At 42.9% G+C, this 25,019-nt stretch overlaps 1 protein-coding gene across 2 annotated transcripts in view; it reads right to left on the reverse strand.

Annotated features, from left to right (window-relative positions):
- Window positions 1–25,019, reverse strand: part of CDH13 (cadherin 13) — a 665,580-nt gene that overhangs the window by 65,237 nt on the left and 575,324 nt on the right. For both annotated transcript variants that reach the window (XM_083626042.1, XM_083626043.1), the window contains exons 9-10: window positions 6,246–6,428; window positions 4,225–4,478 (exon numbers count right to left, since the gene is read on the reverse strand). In XM_083626042.1, coding sequence (XP_083482168.1) covers window positions 4,225–4,478; window positions 6,246–6,428 — 437 coding nt within the window. The remainder of the gene's footprint in view (window positions 1–4,224; window positions 4,479–6,245; window positions 6,429–25,019) is intronic.

The following is a 25,019-nucleotide window of genomic DNA, read 5'->3' on the forward strand; positions in this document are numbered from 1 at the left end:
GCATTATTTCCACCAATGTGTGCATTCTTGTGCACATTTTCCCCTAATGCATGCTGTTTGGGATGGTGGTGGGTTGGGTTTGGAGAAGTGCATTGCAAAATTTTAAATAATGCAAATTTAGAAGGGCAGCTATGTTTGGTTTCACATATTGGTCTGGGAACTGTTAGTTAGATTTTCATTTTCATTTACTTAACAAAAATTATATACCACTTCATTGTAAGAAAATCTCTAAGTGGCTTACATGATTATATAATAAAACATTTTTAAAAATCCCAATAAAAACAGATATTTAAAAACATTCAAAAGGTGATTAAAATCAACATTAGCTGAAATATCCCTCAGTACAATGGTATGATCTTGTGAAGCCACTCAGTTTTCTCAGCCTTTTCCATATTTCTGCTGGTTCCCCCACCTTCCAAACCCTCCTCTGTTAACATCCTTGTTCATGTGGAATCTTTGCCTTGCCCCCAACCTCATGGCTTTGCTTTTCATGTTGTTATTGCTGCTCTTTTTGAGATGTTCAGCCTGAGGAAAGCAAAGCTTTCCTAGGGGGAACAGAGAGAAAGATCCTGCGGCTTGGCAGTGCAAGCGAGGGTCTAAGCGATGTCATGAGCTCTGGGAGCCTCTTCCGTTTAGGTTCTGCGCCATTGTTATTCAAGATTGCTAACTCCTCGGCAGGAGATTGCGGCGGTACATGGCCAAGGGGATGTCTGCCGTTCTGTCTGGCTAGGTTATGCTATTTGCAAAGCAAACGAGCGCCCCGACGAGCCATTAATACCAGCTGTGATTTGCATTTGCAACATAATCATTATAGGAATTGCCAAAATATCGCTGGGCCTGGTTGAGGGGGGAGGGGAGGGGAGCAGTGGAGGGATCTGGTATTCAAGGCAGATTGAGGATAATAGCAGCCCACAGTCTGTCTCACACCTTTGGTCTCTGGAGACAGCATCCCTTCCACTGTGAAAGATCAAACACTGCAAATAATTAATGAGCCTGTTCTTGTCAAAATAGCTCCCTTGGAAATAGTTACACCTGTCAATAACTTGAGCACCATATTTGTAATCAAAAAGGCCAACCCCCGTCAGGGAATACAGGACTTCTTCAATACAAGCTAGGTTTTAAGTGATGCACCTGGGAGGTAGTTGGAGGTGGTGATGGTAGTCATATATTGATGCTCTGACACATAATAGAAATTCCTCAGCACTTGTCCATCCATCAGCAGCCACCCCTGAGAACAGCAAATGACACCAGGAATCCCTGGAGCAAAGACTAAAACAAAATGAAGTGGGTAAACCTGAATTTAATAAATAAATTTCCCCCAAAAAATAAACAGGGGAGATGACACCTGTTAAGGGCAGAGCTCATAGTTATTTCTGACACAGGTGCATGAAATATTCATACTCTGCTTTAACTAGGTGTTTTAACGATGTGGGGAATTGAACCCTCTAATTATCTACCCTAACTTTTCTCACCTAACATTGCAATTTGCAACGCTCGTATCTGCTTAAATTCTCCTTTGCATTGTTTCCACTTCTGCTTCACTCAAGCCACATGCACCCAAATGACTCCACTGCTTGTTTGTATACACCACGAGTGCAATGATCAGCAGAAATGTTTTCTTAGCAGAATGAGTTATGTGCTTCTGGGCTGAGCCAACTCTCTGCTTTCTGAGCCAGCCTCTTGGGGTAACAGGCCATCTAAGACTCAAATGCCTACAAGATGAGAATGCAGAGCTCCATCTTCCATCCTGTGCCCTCTGGAGTGAACCTACCTAATATGCACTTCATGAAGTGATACATGAAGTGAAGTTCAGCCATCCTTCAAAATTTGCACTTCTCAGGATTTTGGAATGCAGTTTGCCAACCAAAACATGTATACAAAAATATGTATATTAGGAGAAAGTGTGCATAAAGTTACACATATCTGTGAATATAGCATACAAAATTGCATTATATTAGGAACAATAGCTCTGTGAAGAATGTTGCTAGATTTGTGTACAGAATGTGTGCATTAAGAGAAGAAGAAGAAGAGTTTGGATTTGATATCCCGCTTTATCACTACCCGAAGGAGTCTCAAAGCGGCTAACATTCTCCTTTCCCTTCCTTCCCCACAACAACACTCTGTGAGGTGAATGGGGCTGAGAGACTTCAAAGAAGTGTGACTAGCCCAAGGTCACCCAGCAGCTGCATCTGGAGGAGCAGGGATGCGAACCCGGTTCCCCAGATTACGAGTCTATCACTCTTAACCACTACACCACTCTCAGGACAATGTGCAGAATGGACAGCTTTATCCATCCATCCCTAGCTTGAGATATGCTAAGCACAGGAGTTAGCACTGATTCCTCCAGAACAGAAACAGATGGGCAGAAAGAATGTAGCAGCTGTGCAAGCTGCCAACTGGAGCCACCCTCATCACATGCACCAATGCTGGAGGAATGCAACAGCTATGGCCTCCTGTTACAAATATAAACTCTGTAAATGTGAGAGAGTAAATCCCCACTTCACATATGACTTCTCCTATATCACTCCCAGGGACATGTGAGAGGTTCCACCCAGGATTGGTCTTCTTGTAATGTATGTATAGCAAAGAAGTGCTGTTGACCCTGTTAAGGAGTTCTGTGGCTTGTGTGTCATGCAAACAATCAAGGAATACCAGGCATGCAGAAGGACATCTCTGGTCCATTTTCAAGAATAATAGAGAGGTGGGTGGAAACAGATATGTGGAAGGGCTGAGAGAAGGTAGGGCCCAACAGATATGCCCAAGGCTGAGAGAAGGTAGGGATTTTGCAGTGTCAAAGCTATAGTTCTGCAGGATTGCTCTAAAGTGGGTCCAGAAATGCTCAGGCAGAGACTGGATTTCAGAGATGGAAGAATGCTCAAAGAAAAGGAAGCACCAGTCAGGAAGAAAGAAGAGCCCCCAAGCAGGTAAGTTAGGAGACATCATGGCAAAAGCCCTGAGTCACCTCCAAGCTCCTTGCTTCTGGGGCTTCTGGGAAGCATAAGCCACCCCAATTCGCACTTGCTGCAAAAGACAATTCTAGCTGATATCAGTGAAAGACACAACCCCTTTGAGGAAACTTTGTGGGCTGCTTCCTCATGCATTAAAAGTGATGGTGAAGACCACAGCTGTGCAAGCAGAGATTCCAAAAGTACACTGGCAAATGCATGGGGCTGTGGATTGGAGTGGCAATCATCTTCAAAGGTCCACACATCCATCCATGCATTACATATTATTAACAATGATGCCAGTTGCAGACAGTTTGGATGTCAGCTGGCTATCACAGGATTTGCTGTTTCTATATTCCCAAGCCATCCCTACTCCAAACAGCCAGTCAATTTTAGAGTGAAAAACCTATAGTTTCTCTCTCCGCAGGGATGTGCAAAAGTGCCGGTAGATGAGAATAATCTGATATATTTGCACATACTGTGGCTGCAGGAGGTTCAGAACAGGAAACCACATTCATATGTCACAAAATAGTATTGTAATTGATTCTCTATCCTTTAAACATGAGACAATGGCAGCATTTAATAGTCCACACACTTCCTTGGAGACAGGGACTACGTGTGTGATATTACCAGAGACATCATTCTGTAGAATTGATCCTGGGTGGTCTTTCCCCCTTCTAAAAGTAGGTGCTTTGTTTAATGTCAATGCTTCAACTGAAGGACATTTATTTCCCAGTAGCACTGGAAAATTGGGGCAAATAGCTATCATTTCACCAGTGAGTGTGATAACTAAATATGAATATCATTTGGCCTATTAAACAAAGGAGTCGTTCCCCCAGCCCACCCTGTTACCTGCCTTAACTATTTTGTCCAACATTATTTTGCAGAATAAATTACACGTTCACATAATTTAAAGCAAGAGAACTTGAACACATGTCCCAACTTTTATGTTTCTTTGTGACCCTGAAGCATAGGAGCATCAAGGTCCCAGTACACTTTCTGAAAATCAAGATCCAGATTTTCAAATTGGTCTTTTCAACGTGAACTTTATCCAATTTTCAGTCTTTGTTTCTAAATTATTTGACAGTGCTCAAATAAAGACATGTGTTAGGATAGGCATCCCAGCAATCAATCAATCAATCAAATATAAAAGCCATATGGTAGTTAATCTGAAATATTTGCAAACCTCAATATTAGCATTTCATTTTTTAAAAAAAAAATCAAGTTCATGAGAAATTACTAGTAATAGTAAGCTGGAATTCAGGAATATTCTACTCACCTTATAGTCTGATGTTGCAAGGTGTCTGGATCTGTGGCATTGACCGTTAACACAACACTGCCAATGGGGATGTTTTCTTGTTTGGTGATAGTCATTGGGTCTGGGTGGAAAACAGGGGCTTCATTGACATCCAGAACCGTGATCTGAACAGTTGCGGTGGAACTGGTGTCATATGCTATGTCTGGAACTAATGGATCTTCATTTTCTACTTTGATCAGGAGTGTGTGGAAAGCTGAAATCTCACAGTCCAAAGGCTGAAAAGCAAGAACATAAGAACATAAAAAGAGCCCTGATGGATCAGGCCAAATGCCATCCTAGTCCAACACCCTGTTCTCATAGTGGCCAGCCAAATATAATGTATCAACCAGGTTTAATAGCCACTGATAGCTTTATTGTCCATAAATTTGCCTAATCTTATTCAGATTGGTGGCCTTTGCTACCTCTTGTGGGAGTGAATTCCATACCTTTACTACGCACTGTCGAATATTGGGTTAAACCATTGCTAGTCTCTCATCAGTGGTAAACAGGAAATGTTGCCTCCTTCTCAAACATATTTCTCCCTCTCTGTGCAACCATGAAGTCTAGAAACTTGTAGGAACTTCTTTCAATGTTTCCTATTCTGGATTGATCCTATGTATGAATGCAGAAAGAGCCCTGCTGGATGTGGCCTATCTAGTTTGGCATCCTAGTCTCACAGTGGCCAGCTAGATGCTTATGGGAAGCACACAAGCAGTACCTGAGCACAACAGCACTCTACCCTCCTGCAGTCCACAATAAGTGGAATTTAGAAGCACACAGAATCCAACAGTGAGGGTACAATATAGCCACCAACATTGGTAGCCATGATGCACATACCACAGCCTGTGTTGACTTATGTTGATGCTCACAACACAAGGTCCTTCAGACCAATAAGTTACTTGCGGCTCCTGAATCCGCCTCTGGTAAGTCAAAGAAGGCCCAGAAGAAATCCAGGTTTGCTTCTCATAAGGTAAAGGTAAAGGGACCCCTGACCATTAGGTCCAGTCATGACTGACTCTGGGGTTGTGGCACTCATCTTGCTTTATTGGCCGAGGGAGCTGGCATACCGTTTCCGGGTCATGTGGCCAGCATGACTAAGCCACTTCTGGTGAAACCAGAGCAGCGCACGGAACGGCGTTTACCTTCCTCCCGGAGCGGTACCTATTTATATACTTGCACTTTGATGTGCTTTCGAACTGCTAGGTTGGCAGGAGCAGGGACCGAGCAACGGGAGCTCACCCCGCCGCGGGGATTTGAACCGCCGACCTTCTGATCGGCAAGTCCTAGGCTCTGTGGTTTAACCCACAGCGCCACCCACGTCCCTGTTGCTTCTCAGAGTTAAAGATAAATTTAAAGAAGAGGTAGGCAGCTTGCAGACTAGAGCCAAATGTGGCCCGTAGCCAATCACTAGTTCTGTCTTCCTTCTGTATTCTGTACTTTTGTTTTTTAAAAAAATTCCAGCCAAATTGCTCAAATCCCTCTTCAAGAGGGAGACACAACTGCCTGAAACACGCAGTCTAAACTTCCCACACAGCCTAAACTTCCCACATTTCTCACAGCAATCAATCACTCCCCTCAGAAAATTCCTGCTGGGTACTTCATGGCTAGCTTAGCAAGCAGCATCGTATCATTAGAAATGAACAATGGCAGAGGTGGTGAACCTTTTTCAGCCCCAGGGTCACATTTCCTTCTGGGCAAGTTTCTGAACGGCAGACTAGTTTCTACACTCACCCTCTATCCTTCAAACAAGGGTCAGTGGCAAATTCCAGCCAAGCAAAAACACTCAGGGTGTGAAACATGACCACTGAGGGAAGTGGCCTGCAGAGATTTCTGAGGGCCTGATAGGGAGCTCTGGAGGGCCACAGGTGATTCACAGGCCTAAGCTTCCCCACCTCTGACAACAGAAACCTCTGAAAATTTAAAGCACTTCTGAAAAGGGGCAACATAAGGCATTATGGCCATTCTTTAGATGTCTAAGAGGCACAGCTAATCCTTCTGCTCACCTTGACAACTGACAGCATCCCTTCATTGTTCTTGGGGTTCGTATGGATTTCAAAGCTCTGTCCTGGGTTGCCATTGATGATGGTATAAACCGCTCTCCATGCTCCTGTTGCTGGGTCATCCCGATCCTCCACAGTCAGATTGACAATCACGCCCGTGCTGCCTTCCTTCACCGTAGCTTGGAACTCAAAATTAATAAAGAAAGCCATAAATGTTACTACCATCAAACAAATGACCACAGTCGGCACAACAAATTTGTTTAAGGTGTTATTAATTATTCACCACAACCAAAGGGAAAATGTAATCCTTGAGTGAAACTGAAATTTTACAGGCCATAAATAATGCAGTCAGAGAGCGTAAAGTATAAGAAACAGTATTACAATTTCTCTGCTCTGATTCTTGAAAGATTAAAGATAAAGAACCACGTGATTGTTGAGACAGGCTTTGAAAACTCTCCAGAATAATAAAAAAGATGAAATCTTTTGTTAACTCCTCTTAATATAAAGAGATTCAATATACAATACATAAAGGTACTTTGGAATACAATGCTTGGAGGAGGAAATGCACTAAGAATGCTTTTAAGAGCAGAGTGCTTTAAAGGTGATTTTTACACATCTTGATTATTTCCCCTCTCTACTTGAACCATAATATTTCATTGTCCTTTCCAGTCTGTATGGACGACAGTGTTCTTTGTAATAAAATAACTGGAGGATCTCCCAAAGCTTATTCCCCAAGCTATCCAGTTCCCCTTTAAGTGTTTTTTCCATTTAAAAATTTCCACAGAGCTGGAGGAAACCTTGATGGTGACAGCATTGTAACCATTTACAGCCTAGGTGGAAAGACTTTTACATGGTCCAAGTCAACTTTGAAGTAGCCCAGCATGGAGTCAACTTGACCTGGTTTTGTTCAATGCCTGTTGCTTATGGACAAAGAGCAAAGGTGCAAAGAGAATCCAAAGTGGTGATGAGCAGGTGGCAACATCCTAATTTTAATGAAGCTTCCTCGACTACTACCCAGGATGGCTAAGTCCCACCTGCACTGTTGGAGCCAGTGTGCCTCTAAGTACCAGTTGCTGGGAATCACAAGAGAAGAGAGTGCTGTTGCACTCGGGAGCTGCTTGTTGGCTTTCTATAGCCGTCTGTCTGGCCACTGAGAAAGCAGGAAAGAAGGATAGTGAACTAGATGGGCCTATGGGCTGAACCAGCAGGATTCTTCTTATGTTCTTCTACCTGTTGCTAGGAACCACAAGTTGGAAGAGTGTTGTTCCACTCAGATCCTGCTTATGGGCTTCCCATAGGTTGGCTGCTGTGAGAACAGGATACTGAGCTAGAAGGGTGTTTGGTCTGATCCAGCTGGGCACTTCTTATGTTCTAATTAGCCAGTGCCAACTACCCAAACATTTTGCTGCATTCCTTTTTGGGTAGGTAACAACACTGCTCAAAGAAGCCATGCTATTTTCTCTCTTATCCATCTCTTTGCACTCATGCATGTGTCTCTGGAGCTCAAACCCATAGAGAGCAGCCCCTTCAAATTATTGGCAAAGGGATCTCAGCCCCTAGGAGATGGCTCCTATGGGTGGCAGTATTGCTTCTGAATACCAGTTCTTGGAGAGTGTGCTCTTGTTCTCAGGTCCCTACTTGCAGGTTTCCCACAGGCATCTGGTTGGCCACTGTGAGAACAGGAGGCCGGACAAGGTGGGCCATTGATCCAATTGATCAGGCACATCTTATATTCTTTTAGTGCAGTGCAAAAAAAGTATGTTGCATTTTCCCATCAATTAATGGGAAAAGAAACAGCACCTAAATTTATCAAAGTGTGTAGAGGGAACTCACTGAAATTCCCATGAATAGGGTGCAGGTTTTTTTTTTATGTGCTTAGCTTTTAAGAAGGCCAAGGTTTGCGAGTGTCCTTTCTTTCTTCAAATCATTTCACCAGTGGTTTGTACTTGGCAGCTTCCACAGATATCTGCACTTTAGTTTAAGCCCAGGGTAAGGTGTCAGGAGGTAGCTCCTCCCATCAGGTGTTTTTTTTAAGATCAGGAACAGCAGATAAACAGGAGAAATTTCAGGGTGTTGTGGAAATGTTTACTGGGCAGGAAAACACATACACTACCCTTGGACACCTCACAAAAATAACGGAAGCTCAAAACGCTGCATCCCCATAATAAAGGAATTCTCAAATACCCTGAGAATGAGCCCCCCCAAATGCAAGCTGATTTTATAGGGGGGGGGGGACGAAAGTTTTGAAAAACTAGAGGACAGATTTCAGCACACAGAGTAAGAGAAATACCCACATGGGAGCATTAGATCATACATCACTAACACTGAAAATAACATGAACATAGCAACCCCCATTAAAGTTGGAAAAAATAGTTAGACTGGGAGAAGTTGTGCTGGTAGCCAAACCTCCAGTGACTGTTAGATATGATTAGATTATGCATTAATTGATTTTCTTCGTCTTTAATATCTACACATCCCTGAAGCACCACAGTCAATTGAGAACAAAATAGATGAGTCCAGATGTGTATTTAAGCTGTTGCCATCAGCATCCATCTAAAAACCATCACTTAGTAATGGCATACCTTGGGCCAAATCCCCAATTGGTTTAAACTGGGTCAGCAGATTTATACTTGTTCACATGCCAGCTGAGACATTCTCCCTGGCAAGTTTCACCTCCTAAAAAGATTTATTCATCTCATTGCAAGCAACTGGCCGCAAGCAGAAACTTCAAATCCTCAAGTGCAACTTAGCATTGATTTACATGTCCAGATCTACACCTTGAGAACATGGATGAAAAAGACCTCTACTGAGATAGACATGTGATGAAATTGCCACATGGCTTATCTGTTTACCGCCATTTGCATCCCACTTTTCTCCATGTAATGGGAGCCAAGGAATATTGTGTCACACAAATGACACACCTCAGCCTGCAGAGCCCTGTTGGATCAGGCCAAAGCCCATGTAAGTTTAGCATCCTGCTCTCACAGTGGCTAACCAGGTGTCTGAAAGGGAAGCCCACATGCCCGACCTGAACTCAGCAGCATTCTCCCCACTTGTGATCCCCAGCAACTGGTATATGGAGGCTTACTGCCTTTGACACTGCAGGTAGAACATAGCCAGCATGGCTAGTAGTCTTGTCCTCCACTAATTTGTCTAACTCCCCCTTTTGAAGCCATTCAACTTGGAGGCCATCACTACAGTATGTGGTAGCAAACTCTATAGTATGACCCCACTCACTCTCAATTGATAGTTTCTGTGTGTGTGTTTATAAAGGGAGATCTGATCACAGATCTCCTACCATCACAGCTTATTTGCTCCTAAATTTAATATGCCACTGCTCATTTCAGTCACTACAGAATTCAGCAGGAAATATGCAGGTGAGGTTGTTCCACACAGCTCCAGGTAGGACCTCTCAGTCAGCTGAAAAGCCAAACTGTTTGAAAATGACCTACTCAATCACCCATGCACATAAAGCCTTCTTGTAATGGTATAGTCGCTTTGTATCCCATACAAATATTGGGCAAAGTGCTCAGTAGGAGAATCAGTAACTAGACTCTGTGGCTTTGCCAAAGGTACAGATTTCTGTCACAGACTGTGGTGCCAACGCGGTTTGAATTAAAGAGCCTTGGAGAGCAGCAAATGTAACGAAAGAGAAAACATGGTCTGGATTGATGAGCATCAAACCCAATGAGTCATTAGGATTCCACCCGCTGGGAGCACCAGTTGAGAATAACCAAATTAAAAGTGCAAGTCGCTTTGCATTAATCTGGGAATCGTTCCTTGGCTGAAGGTGCTTGGTGCATCCTATCTCTGTGTTTGTTTTCCCTCGTAGAGCTCACAAATGATGAAAAATGACAGGAGATGCATCAGCTCCGGAAGAGAATGGCTAGAGAGCCAAGAAATGTCATTCCCTCCTCTGAGATTTGCCTCCAAGAAAAGAAACATTTGTTTGAAACTGGATCAGAGGATGTACTCTGGGAACACAGGAAGTTGCCTTTTACAGAGTCAGGCCATTGGTCCATCTAGCTCAGTATTGCCTACACTGACTGGCAGCAGCTCTACAGGGTTTCAGGCAGGAGTCTCTCCCAGCCGTCGCTGGAAGTACTGGGGACTGAAACTGGGATTTTCTTGCATACAAAGCAGATGCTCTACCACTGAGCTACTGTATAATGCAGTGTCAAGCAGCTTCAAGCATGTTTTACTGTTACTATGTGCTACAGCTTATTGCTTGTTTTGCTCAGTTTAATGTGCTCCCAACATGTCAACAATATATATATTATTAAAGCAAAGTGGACACAGCTTGGACTGTGCTTCAGACATCACAGAAGAAATGTACAGATCTGCCCCCCTCACTGCCACCCAAATATCATGGGTTCACTTAAGCCACATTCACACCATTGTGATAGCACTTTAAACAGTCATGCCTTCCCTCAGATGATTCTAGAAGCTGTAGTTTGTTAAGGGTACCAAGAGCTGTTAGATTACTCCTATTCCCTTCACAGAACTACAATTCCCAGAGTTCCCTGTGAAGAAGGATTGACTGTTAAACCACTCTGAGAACAGTAGCTCTATGAGGGGAATAGGGGCATTTAAGAGACTCTCAGCATCCTTAACAAACTACAGCTTACAGGATTCCTTAGAACAAACCTTGACAGTGGTTTCATAGTGCTTTAAATGGACTGTGTGAATGTGACCTTCGTCTCTTAAATGGCGTAAATGTTTCAGAGAAACCACACAGGCCAAGGGCAGCTGATGCATGAAGAAATGTGAGTAAAGAGCTTTCTGATGGATGCTGCCATTTTATTCCTTCACAATGACTCAGAGCAACATTACAGGTCTTGGGGAGAAGTTAAAATGGCTGCTGGTCCCAACCAGTGCCAGAGACAGGGGGACCAGTCGTCAACCAATGACAGCTCCAGCCTCTATGCAAGCAGCAAAATGAGATGGCAGGTGGGGCCAGCCTAAAGCATTTTGCTGCCTGAGGCAAAGGACAAAGTAGAGCTCTCCTATTCCTCCTATAGAAATGAACTGGAATGCCAGTTGTATTGTACTGAAACACTGGCAATGGAACAGGACATAATGGGAGCTGTAGTTCCAAAAATACATCCTGAGGGCAGCAGGTTAGCAAAGGCTGCTGTAGAGATAGACCCTCGAGTCTCTTCTCCCTTTCCATTCTGCCCTGTGAAGATTCCTGTGAAACTTGAAGATGGCCTGGTTGACCCAGACCCATGACAGGGTCTTTTCAGTGGTAGTTCCTCAGTTGCAGAATGCCCTCCCTAGTGAGTTGTGCCTGTTTTCATCATTTTTAACTATCAGCAGGAATTAAAAAACATTTCTGTTTGCCCAGGCATTTATTGGCTGAAGAATACTGTTCCTGAAAGCACCAAGATCACTGGATAGAAGAATATTTTAATTGCAAGTGCTTTTAGAATGTTTTTAAACTGAAACTGCATTTAAATGTTTTTAATTGTATTTGTTGTTAGAATGTTTTTGCCTTGTTTTTGTTTTTACATTGTGTATCTGTTTGCTGCTCAGAGCTTCTGGGGGAGGAAGTACAGGGTATAAATTCAATAAATAAATGCTACCGTGATCTCTCTCTCTCTCTCTCTCTCTCTCTCTCTCTCGTGTGTGTGTGTGTGTGTGTGTGTACACTTTTGGTCTGCTTTGTTATAAATCTCAGGGCAGATTTATACTGCTCAAAATGTACTGCTGTCTTTCACTGCTCAAGAACACCTGAGCCTTCCTTTGCTCTCCCTGGGCTTTGGAGAACCTGAGTGCTTTCCTTCAAATGAGGGGGTGGGTGCCACTAAAGTGGAGGCTTCAATTTTGTTGCTATTTTCAACAATATTTATTATTCCATGCTCCCAGGCACAAGCAAGCACAGCTCTTTGACATTAATGGAAGCTGCTCTTATGCAAGGGAAAGCAAATGCCCCTCCCCTCCAGCTTTTAAATGTTTGCAGTTCTTTCTAGTGCTCGGCATTTATGGACAGAGTGTTTCTTTAATCTTTTGAGCTGTTGCAAAGTTGACATACTTGGCTGAGCTATTGATGCTTACTTGCTAATATAAATAAGGGCATGGAAAAACATGCGGCTTTCCATTAGGGGGGATTTAAGGTGAGTCACGGTAAGCATAACCAGGCTCCCTCTCCAGCACCTGCTTTGGTCTCAGGCCACTTTGGGGATGCAGAGGAAAGTCCCAAGCCAGCTTGAATGCCTCTGCATCACCAACCAAATGTCAAGGCTCATGAGCAACAGACTCTCAGAATCATACAGAATATTGCTGTTGCACATATGCAGAAGTTTAGTCATGAATCCAGAAGTGCTAGGTCCTTCCAAGATAGTCACAGCCCTTTAGGATTATGCAACCTTCTAAAATTATACAATCATCTTATATTTATCCAGTAAAAATAATTATGCCTTGCAATGATCAAGGCAGATGTCCATGTGCTGCCTTTCAACTAGATCTCCCCCCCCCCTTCCTGTGCACGTACACGGGCAAATGTTTGGGAGTGCTTCGATATCTTTTTTGAGAATGACTTAAGTTGTGTTTTTTCTTAAAGTTCCATTGTACATAATAGAACTTGGACTCCATTCGCTTGAAACTCAAGCACTGAAGTGTTTTCAGTGTTCCTAAATGCTTAGTTTGGGATCATACAGCACAACTTCTTCTTCCCACACACTGTCTCCAGAGTGACCCAAGGATCCAATCCTTAGTGGTTGGCTCACCTCATTTCACTTATCTCAGAGACTATTAAGCTCAAATTTCAAGCATATTGGGTGGTTCTACTAGGAACACTGGATTCTGGGACTTTGCTGCAGAAATGGTAATGGGTCTTTGATACTCCACCAACCCCAGACCACTACACCTCTGCACATATGAGGGCACAACTAACTAGCAGAAGCATTGATGCAGTATAGAGAAGGGGGAGATATTCAGTACCTTTCACATTTAAAGGTGAACATAGCTAATATGCACTTTCAAAAAAAGGGAGAGATGAAGTAGGAGTTATTGGTGTCTGAATGGTATTGAATGGCTTTTTAAAGAGTTGTCTCTTGCGGGGGGGGGGGTGCATTTGTGCTCCAGTTCCTGTAACAAAATGACTTGGGCCAGCACAATCCTAAACCCGAAAATATAATTCCTCAGCCCAAAGATCTAAGGAACGACTAGGGCCATACTACTGAGAGCTCTCATTGTGGGGTTTGGCTGGATCTAGACACATCAACAAAGTTTCCGTTTAAAGCGTTGTAAATTTAAACAGGGAAAACAGGTAGAGAAAAACAGGACTCTACTTCGCCATCTGGTGGCACAATGTTATATCGTACACACAATGCATGTAAGTCATTTTTTCTTTACCAATCTAGCTGAGTCCTTTATTTCTAGGCCAGCACAAGGCACCTCCACCAATGGGTGGGGCTTGTGTAAAAAGCCTCCAGGTGATTTGGGTAATGTGTTGTCTAGGTTTTAGATGGTTCATGGCCACCACAGAGAAGCTTAAGTTCTTTGGGGCACTCTTCATGCAGTGGGTATTAGCATATTAGCTTTGAAATAGCTACCTGTGGCTGTCTAGTTGTTGCTAGACTACAACTCCCATCATCCTTGACCACTGGCCATGGTGCATGGGGCTGATGGGAGTTGGAGTCCAACAACATCTGGAAAGCCACACATTAGCAACTAGAGTACCTGTCCAAGAATATCCATCTTGCACATTGTATTCACATGAACTGGGGGAAGGAGAATGGATGCATTTTGTTTCCAATATGTATGTAAGCAAATGCAGTTGTCAAGCTTTCCCCTTGTGAGGTAGCACTGCTGAGAAGTGGCCATCTTGAGATGACTTTTTTCCATCTCAGATTGAAAACAGACTTAGAGAAGAACTTCTAGTCACAGCTATTAACCACGATGGCTATATGCTCTGTCTCCACAGTCAGAAGCAGTAATGATTCTGAATACCAGTGGCTGGAAACCATAGGAAGGGAGAGTGCTGTTTTGCTTAGGTCCTGCTTGCTGGTTTCCCACAGGCTCCTGGCTGGCCACAGTGAGAACAGGATGCTGAACTAGATGTGCCATTGGCCTGATCCAGCAATAATGCTTAGATGATATTTGAAGAGAGCATTTTGAGCCACTGAGTTTCATATTTTCAGGCAACATCACTTGTGATGGGGAAAGATCACCGGTTGGATTTATGCCTGTCATGCTAAGCATGTTGTACCACTGCTTTAATAACAGTGACAGCCCAACCTGTTTTGCCTGCTGGAAGGTGTATAACACTGTTTCCGCTGTTGAACAAAAACATTCCCACCTCTTTCTGTGAAAATGGATAACCCACAATTAAACAGATCACTGTCTTCATGCAAACAAGCCTCATCTACCTCCCCATTGGAGTCACAGTCACAACATCTCACAAACAAAACTCCACCATGATGGTCCTGCGACACTTTGCGTTTCTCAGCGAACCTCAGTCATGACATCCTGATTAATACTAGTGTAGGTTCTCTGAACTCAGCCGTGCCCCTGATTCTTCAAAGCTCAGCTCCTGCCAGGATAATTAGCCTCCTGATTATTCTGAGTAACTGGAGGGGTCAAAGGTTAGCGAGCATCACGAAGCATGTTTAATTCAATCAATTTAGCTAGCAATGCAGTTCAAGAAATATATGCAGGCACCGCTGCCATCAAATTTAAGGCGATCTGCTCAAAATTCCCGAGCTGCGGTGGATGAGCATTTTAGCTTAATTTCTAATTTAATATTCAACCGGGGTATTCTGCTTAATTACTTGTGATGCTTTCACTCAGGAGCTCAAGGACTTGGGCGGGTGGGGGTGGGGGAGAGAAGGAGGAGAGTTGTTTCATGCTGGGAGACAGAAATAAAAATAAAATAAAAATTAATCTGCTTAATGGCAAAGTTGTATTCCATGCCCCTTAGCGATACGTCCTGGAAACATCTCTTTTGAGCAATGAAACCACACACACACACACACACACACACACACACACACACACACACACACACACCACACCTAATGCCTCCCTTCTTCCACTGGTTTGAAAAAGGCTCTACTTCAGTGGATTCAGAGGACCTACCCACTCCTTTTATCCCTGGTGGCCTCCCTGCCTGGCCTCTTGACACACAGTGGGCTGAAGATGAAAGGTAACACAGAGACCAGGCATTCTATTTTCAACACAGCCGCCAACCTTAACACACACACATCCCAGGCACAGGCACACAATCCTTTCTAAGCCTGCAGTCACAGGGCAGCTTATTCCATTTCCCTTACATTTCCATAACTTTTAATTTCCACATTATATTTGAGGTTTCTCACAATGAAACAAACCGCATCTGGAAAACTAATGGAACCACTCATTTCATGTTACTTGATTCAAAATAAATAAAACAATTTGCAGCCCCCTTAACCTGGAAAATTGTGGGAGTAAAGTGAATAAATTTGGGGTTGGACATCGGCGCACACTTATTTCCTGCAGTCTCCAGGAAAGGGGGGGCGGGTCACGAGGGAACAGAAGCATCCATATGCGGAGAGGGTAGGGGAGCAGTAACATTGTCTAATGATGTTCATTGTTGTGCCACACGACACTCACTGGTGTGAATGAAATCAAGTATGATTGATGCCACAGTTCCATAACACAACGGGCACTGCAGTGTGAAAAAAATGTTAGCAAATGGGACAGAAGTGTTAGCATTATAGTCAGAAAGGCTAAATAATATATTCCCCACGTCTGAATGCACCATTGGGGGTGCAAGTTTCAATCGCAAGCTTATTTGTTCGAAACATTTCTGTCACACCTTTCTGTCCTTAAATGTGTACCCCAAGATGGCTGACAACTTTATCTTATAAAAGAAGTTATGAGGAAACACAGACAGGAAGCTGTCTTATAGTAACTCAGTATTATCTACACTGTTAAGGGTGCTGAGAGTTGTTAGGAAACACCCCTATTCCCCTCACAAAACTACAGTTCCCAAAGTTCCCTGGGGAGAGGCATTGATAGTTAAACCACTCTGGGAATTGTAGCTCTGGGAGGGGAATGGGGATATCCTAACAACTCTCAGCACCCTTCACAAACTACAGCTCCTGGGGTTCTTTGTGGGAAGCCATGGCTGTTTAAAATGGTATCATCATGCTTTCAGTGTGTGGTGGGGGCAGATTTGGCCTGAATGTCTGAAAGTAAGTGCCCTTAGTTTGCATTCTGCATTTCCATCTCTTATATAGGCTGCTGTCACACACACACAATGATTTCATGTTGCCTTGCTCTGTAGGCCACCTGTTTGTGTATCCTGTTTAGTTAAAACAAATGCTGTAAAATGTTCCTCCTCAGTTTTGCTAACATTTTGTTCCCCCACCCCAAGTAACCGAGAATATCCATGGGTCCCCACCCCCCGGATGCAGCTTCTGACGATAGCAGTAATGTGCAATTATCTTTACTCAAAGGCTAGGCTCTAGCCAGCAAAAATTAATCCTGGCAGCCACATTCATCACACCTGCAAATATTATCTTCTTCTTCTTCTTCTTCTTCTTCTTCTTCTTCTTCTTCTTCTTCTTCTTCTTCTTCTTCTTCTTCTTCTTCCTCCTCCCCAGAGATGAAAATACTACTGGGACCATTTTGTTAGTGGGGAAATGCATTGGGGGATCTTGCTGTTGTGTCCTGGCTAACTTCATTGGAAAACTATGTACTGTTTTTTTCCGTGTATAAGACGAAGAAGAAGAAGAAGAAGAGTTTGGATTTGATATCCCGCCTTTCACTCCCCTTCAGGAGTCTCAAAGCGGCTAACATTCTCCTTTCCCTTCCTCCCCCACAACAAACACTCTGTGAGGTGAGTGGGGCTGAGAGACTTCAAAGAAGTGTGACTGGCCCAAGGTCACCCAGCAGCTGCATGTGGAGGAGCAGAGACTCGAACCCGGTTCCCCAGATTACAAGACTACTGCTCTTAACCACTACACCACACTGGCTCTCGATATTAATGGCCTTGGCGATGCGTGTGATTTGCAGTTGCAGGTAGGCTGTTGAGCGAATGGTGGCAGTGACCCCCCCCCAAAGAAAGCTCAACAACTCTGGGCAATTTCTCCCTCAATTTTTGTTGTTGCAGTTGTCTTATACATGGGGGGGGGTGTTATACACGGAAAAATACGGTAATAGATCAGGGATGGAAACCATTTCATCCTGAGGCCCACATTCCTTTGTAGTCAGCCTTCTGGGGGCCATATGCTAGTGGTGGGTGGGTCCAGTGGCAAAAGTGCACACATCAAAGGATACAACTTCTGTCTTGCTACAGGAGACTATATTCTAGTCATGCAAAAGTCGGGGGTTTCTATATGAATGGAGAAAACGGATGGATAATTTTTTTCTCCCTTTCCCATAGCACTAGAAATTATGGAAACAAAAGTTTGGAAGTTCCAGGGCAGATGGAAGAAAATACTGTTGAAATTCATGTAGTATGGAGTTAAACTCTAGAATTCTCTCTGGCGCGTGACGGGCAGGAGTCAGATATAGTCGGGTCAATTCCCATGCCTAAGCAAATACCACTCACATTCTGTAACCAATAAAGCTGTGGCCTAAATTTGCCCAATAACCATTAACCTAATATCCGTGTCCTTGTGTCTTATTCATGAACGAGGTGGGTGGCTATGGGGTCTCAACACGCAATTCTCTCTGGATGACTTTAAAAGTGGATTGGACAAATTCATGGAGCAAAAGGGTATCAATGGCTACTAACCAAGATTGGTGCAAGTCCTTTTTGTGGGAAATTGCAGTTATACATAAGTGTGCTTGAGTGCTAGTTAGTGCATAAAGTTGTTAAGACCAGAGAGTTCTGTTCCTAGACTCAGCTACATCATGCTCCCTCAACTCCATGAGGGAGGAAGTGAATCCGTGTCTGAATGCAACCTTGGAGAACACTGCCACATTCACACCATACTTTTAAAGTGCTAAGATACCACTTTAGACTATCACATTGCTATTCAAATGGTGTGCGTGCATTTGCCCGATAATAAATGCTGGAAATGTAAGGAGGTTGAAGGTACATTCTTTCACCTTTGGTGGACGTGCCCAAAGATTAAGGCCTTCTGGGAAATGATTTATAATGAAATGAAAAAGATATTTAAGTATACTTTTCTGAAAAAACCAGAGGCTTTTCTCTTGGGTATAGGCGGCCATTTGGTGCCAAAGAAGGACAGAACGTTTTTTATGTATGCTACAACGGCAGCAAGAGTACTCATAGCAAAGCACTGGAAGACTCAAGATCTACCCACTCTGGAAGAATGGCAGATGAAGTTGATTGACTGTATGGGGCTGGCAGAAATGACCGGCAGAATCCGCGACCAGGGAGAAAAGTCAGCAGAAGAAGATTGGAAGAAATTTAAGGAATATCTACAGAAATACTATAAAATTAATGAACTCTGAAAAGATGTTGGTTTGAACTTTGGTGGTCTCTAGCTGTTATGATAAAGATAATGGGGATTATAATTGTTTTTGTTATTAAATTTAAAAAAGTTGAGTGGAAAATAAGGTGATATTCTAAAAGGAATGTTAAGAGATTAGGATTTGCTGAATTAACAAATTGAACTAGAGAACAAGAAGGGGAGGTATGAGGAAGTCAAAGAAACATGTGATTGAAAGACTGTTATTGAAACTGAATTGTTCTTAATATTTTTCCTTTTCTTTTTCTTTTTGTGTTTATATAAAATTGAAAAACTTAATAAATATTCATTAAAAAAAAATCAAATGGTGTGCGTGCAAATGGTGTGATTGATTATGGGAGGCGGGGCTTACCTACCCCACCAATATTTTATTCAAGTTGACACCCCTGGTCTGTATTCCCTTCACAGAATTCCAATTTGCAGAGTGGATTAACAATCAATCCCTCTTCACAGGAGAGGATTGGAACCGTAGTTCTGTGGGGTCCTCTAACAACTCTCAGCACCCTTAACAAACTATAGTTTCCGAAATTCTTTGGGAGAAGCCACGATTGTTTAAAGTGGAATTATTGTGCTTTAAATGTATGGTGTGAATGTGGCCTCGTTATCATGATTGATTGCTGATGTGGGGCCAGTTTCAAGTGTCTATACAACTTGCAGCAGACAGTCCCTTGTATGATGCCCACACCACCTCGTTGTGGAAGCATGAGCTGGCTCTTAGGTATTATGGAATTCTGTTTGTTGAATAATATTTCATAGTTCCAGCACTGGTGTACACTAAGACCAACAGATTGATTTGACAGAAGGTATCACTCTATCTTCTAATCTAATTCTCTTGCTCAGCACAGCAACAACTGTCTCTATTAAAAGGCCGATGTTACTGGGTGAGATTGATTGATTCTGTACATTTTCATAGTATGAGCTGCATTACAGGTGCTAATGATGCTATTATATAATCATTTTTTAAACACACACACACACACACACACACACACACACACACACACACAAAACCCCACTGTGTTCTCTAAAAGCTGGCACTACATACCATTTTTCTTTGCTATATTAAAATGAATGAGCCAATGTACAATTTTTTTCCGTGTCAAAGCATAATCTAAATTCATAAGCTATTTCTCATGTATCGTAAATCCACGCGTCTATCCCAATTTTTTTCTTCCTCTTGCGTCTTTTTTGTTTATTTATTTAAAGAAACTAATGGGGGAAATACTGTCTTCCATTTATCATTTTTGGGATATAACCAAGAAGGATGCAGTAGTTCATTCACTTTAAATTAATAACCTCAGTACCATTTACACTCCCATCACTTCAATCCTGTTCAACAAAAACAAAGCACTGGAATGGGTTCCCTACCCCCTGTTGCTGTTGATCCAACTGGAAAACCCTCCTCCCATCTCAAGATTGACAAGGTGAACAGAACCCCTTGGGATTCCAGTTTATACATTTTCATTCAGATCTCTTTCAGACAAGCACTGTTGATGCTTGGGATACACTGTTGAATCTTGAGATGCTTTGCACATTGCTCTTTTCCATTAGGAAAATTTTATGTGATTTTTAAAATAATTGTCATGTTTTATATGTTTCATAATTTTATTTTCTATTGTTGCTATAGGTTCTGGCACCTTACGGTGAAGGACGGATAAGAAGCAAACACATAAGCTTTTGTTTCACAGCCTGTTGGCCAGGCTGCTACCAATGCTGGGTCCCCCCTTTTTTAAAGAAAGAAAGAAAAAAAAAAGGCTGTGTCTGTCATAATGCTTGGCTTAATTATTGCAGATGTGTCACAGTAAACAAGCAGTGCATACAAGAAGGTGGGAAGCAACAAAGCAATGCATTGGCTCCATGCTGCCCCTGCAGGCAGGGTGGAGTAGTGCCCCCAGATCTTGAAAGTCAATTGGGAGCTACTCTTGTAGATCTTACGCTTTCACTGAACTTTTTGCACCTGTATTTATCTGCAGAAGGGGTGTATGTGGATATGAAATGCTGGAATCTGCTTAGGGCAAAATTAGACTTGACCTGTTCTTTTGCCTCTCCCTCCTGCTCAGTGGCTAAGACTTTCACCCTGGGTGGCCTGAACAATTTCTTTTCCTTCTGCCAGACAACCCTGCTGCAAGATGCACCAGTTGGCAGCACTGAGGAAAAGGCCACTCTGATAATGAATAACTTAAAATGTGCACGTGGGAGGCTGGCCTCCAATTACATGGGTCAGATGACCCTGCCTGTTTTTTTATGTTTGATTTTTGTGCTTTTCTGTTGCATGTGAAAAGGCATTGTTAAAGAAGAGAACATAAAAGGCTATTATCAACCCAGGCTAGATGGATACACTTGAAGGAGGCATGTTGACATGTCTTCCATGCAGCACTGCTAATGCACTGAATGTCTTGTCTTCAATTAGCCACTTGATCCTGTGCTGAACAGGAGAAAGGGAATGAAACACTCACTTAATAGCACAAGGATAAACACATGCTGAACTCTTGGCCAACTCCTTGTTTGACAGATGTTTTTGTGCTTTTTAATGGTCAGCTGGAGGAGAGAGGTTTTGCCCATACTGCATTTCCTGGTATGGGGCTCCAACGATAGGAAAAGTGGAATTTCTCCTGCATGTCAAGGGCATGGAAGTTTCTTCCCAAAAGAGTGTTGAGAAGTGCATTTTGAATAAGAATTTTCATGCTGTGCTAATAAGCCGTCCATAGTTGTTCAAAGACAGTATCAGGTACTTTCTGGAATGTAGTATTGGAATCTACGTATTTAATATCTATTCAAAGCATCCACACAAATCATATTCCAGCTCTCCCACTTCATGTGGTGTATGTCTGTTGCCTGGGTCCATACATCTGCACTAGACATTTAAAGCAATATTATACCACTATTCCTTTCACAGAGCTACAGTTCTCAGAGTGGTTTAATGGTCAATCTTTCTTCACGGGGAACTCTGAGAATTGTAGCTCTGTGAGGGGAGAACGTGTTCTCATTTGGCCTGAGTCTGTCACTAAATGTTTCATCTCCACAACAGAGTACAATTCCAGCTGGTATTCTGAGAAACGTTGGCAGGCAGCCTGTGTAAACAAGACATAAAGGAATTTGTTTCCCAAGTGGATACAAGGTGGGAAAAAAGATCTTCCAGGGCAAAGAAGCCCCCTAGGTGAATGTTTACCGTTGATAGGAACTCTATGGATGCACTGGCCACATCTATGGTTTTAATCATAAGACTAAAAGAGGATATAGTCCCTAGGGGCTGTCATATATTACACTAGAGGTGGTGACGGAACTCTGTGACAGCATATCTTGTTTCTTTCACTGTTTGCAAAAATGGAACAGAAGAATTGTGTATGTGGCAAAGAGAGAGAATGGAATTTGGAGCACATAAAGGGAAGTTAACTCACCCTTTTCTTTTCTCCTTCCCAAAGCAGTGGTGGGGGAATGAAGGTGAAAAAGAATTCTTTCTCCCTTTTATTCGGGGGGGGGGGGACTCACAGCAGCAGCAGGGTGAGCATGGGAAAGTTTGCAAAGCCCACACCATGCTGATCCATGTGGGGTAGCTTCAAAGAGCAGTACTGGGAGGGAGAAGCAGTTTCCATTGAATGGAAATCATGTCCACCTCCTTGAGGAAGGCATCAATTAAGTAAGTAAGTAAGTAAGTAAGTAAGTAAGTAAGTAAGTAAGTAAATTCATACACTGCCCTTTAGCCAAAGATTACAGGGCAGTTCACAACACAAAAATACAAAATGAGATGCTAAATACACAAAATACATACGAAAACAAAAATAAAGCAATAGTCTCCCTCCCACAAACAGATTTAAAAGGCCATAGAATATTTACTCAGCCAAAGGTCTGGTTATGGAGAAACAATTTCACCTGGCACCTAAAGTTATGTAACTGCTGGGTAGATCATTCCATAAATGGGGAGAAAAGACACATCCTCATGTCTCCGTCCTCTGGGCCTCTCATGGAGAAGCACACAAAGGGAATCAGATGATGATTGCTGCGTCTGGGTTGGTTCATATGGGGAGAGTTGGTCCTTAGGGCATAATCCTACTATGTATTAGCTGATGGTAGGATTTCCAGATCCTGAGTTTTCAGGGCCCAAACCTGAGATCTAGGGGTAGTCCCCAGTAATTCTGCCAGGGCATATCCCCCTATGGCACCATCACAGTTCTTCCTCTGTGTTCCCTCCCACCACTAAGCCCCAGATCATAGGTTCCTCGCTGCTGCTGTACACCATGAATTGAATCTCCATGTGCAGGGACTGTTTCCCATAGCAATGCCAGTTGCTATGGAGCAACAGTAGGGAGGACTACTACTTGCAGACATCCAGGAAAACCTGAGGAACAGGGATGCTTCTTCTGAGGGCTCTTCTTAAGTTGTGTGTTTGTTGCAAAGATTCAGGCATTTTGTTGACTTATTTTGCTATTTTGTTCAGGAACAATGATTGAGCATTGATCCTTAGCACCTGCTTGACTTGCAAAAGTAGCAAAGCAGGTTCTTTTTGAGCTTTACAGGTAAAGAGGCCCCAAGATCCTTTTTAATTGGAGGTTAAAGTGTGTTGCACCCCAGATATTTCTAAGCAGTCCTGGTGGTAGTCTGATAGAGGGGCTTATAGAAGGCAGAGAGGCCATTAAACAAGAAGGCAATGAGAGTTCAAGGTGCCCAAAGGATCCTGAGCCTTACTTACTTACAACTTCAGTTATTATTTAAGGCAGGGACCTTGAGAAGGTCAAAACTGCTAAGTGAGGAAAATATGTCCTTTCCTATGTCTTCTAATACATATTTTCCCCTCCAGCTGTGAGCTATAATATTGAATCAATTAGTCAGATGCTTCAAGATTTGTGGCTACATAGAAACCAGCAAGAAAAACCCAGCAGAAAACAACATAATTCAACCGGGATTAATGGTTGTATGTATCCAACTAACTCCTACTTGGTGTAGACCCATTGGAATTAATAGAATTAAGTTAGCCATGTCCTTTAATTTCAGGGGTTCTCCTTATGGGTATTACTAACTTTAGACACAATTCATTGGGCTGTACCCAAAGCTCTCTGTCACCTGGCACACGGGCTCTTAGTGGATGGGTGAGTTTTAAAGTTGTGCAGTGAAGGAACCCAATGCAATAGCTGTACAAGAAGTAACTCATTGTGCAACAGACTGAGCAAGCTATTGGACAACGAAGATACCAGCAACCTGCTTATGCATTCTCTTGAGCAACAATGTCCTACTGGTGCAAAACACTTCAGAGAAGTCTGCTGCTAAGTTACTTGGTCCTACATTGAATATGACCCTAAGGTTGCATTCCTATACTCTTTACTTGGGAGTAGTGATAAACACATCCAACAATTCTGTCTCCTTTCAGTTTCTCATTTTTCCAAATAGCCTGAAAATCACAGACATTTTCATTTTGCATAATACATGCATTCTTGTACACAATTTTGCCTAATATACAAACTTTTGCAGGCAATTTCCTCCTGAAAGTGTGTGTTTTAGATGTTACAAGCAGCCTTGTGCCCACCTTTGCTCAGAAATTCTAAGCAACAAGCAAACAAACAAATCAGTAGTTCAGTCGGCAGAGTTGTTGTTGTTTAGTCGTTTAGTCGTGTCCGACTCTTCGTGACCCCATGGACCAGAGCATGCCAGGCACTCCTGTCTTCCACTGCCTCCCGTAGTTTGGTCAAACTCATGTTGGTAGCTTCAAGAACACTGTCCAACCATCTTGTCCTCTGTCGTCCCCTTCTCCTTGTGCCCTCCATCTTTCCCAACATCAGGTCTTTTCCAGGGAGTCTTCTCTTCTCATGAGGTGGCCAAAGTATTGGAGCCTCAGCTTCAGGATCTGTCCTTTCAGTGAGCACCCAGGGCTGATTTCCTTAAGAATGGATAGGTTTTATCTTCTTGCAGTCCATGGGACTCTCAAGAGTCTCCTGAATAACTCAGAGAAGCTATGAGCTATTCAGTGCAGGGCACCCAAGATGGACAGGTCATAGTTGAGAGTTTTGACCAAACATGATCCACCTGGAGCAGGAACTGGCAAGCCACTCCAATATCCCTGCCAAGAAAACTCCATGGACAAAGACAACAGACATATAAAAGTCGGCAGAGTACGATACTCTTAATATCAGGGTCATAGATTTGAGCCCCATATTGGGTAGTTTCCTGCACTGCAGGGGGTTGGACTAGATGACCCTCATGGTCCCTTCCAGCTCTACAATTCTATGAAAATCAGTGAAGTTTTGAAAGGTTCATTATGTCATCTTCCCTCAAAAGGGTGTCCACTTGTATCTAAACAAACAGGAAAATCTATTCTGTGATCTCAGGAACCATCATGCAAAAATATGGTTATAATCAT

This window comes from Podarcis filfolensis (assembly GCF_964270895.1).
Source record: "Podarcis filfolensis genome assembly, chromosome: 8".
Lineage (NCBI taxonomy): Eukaryota > Metazoa > Chordata > Lepidosauria > Squamata > Lacertidae > Podarcis > Podarcis filfolensis.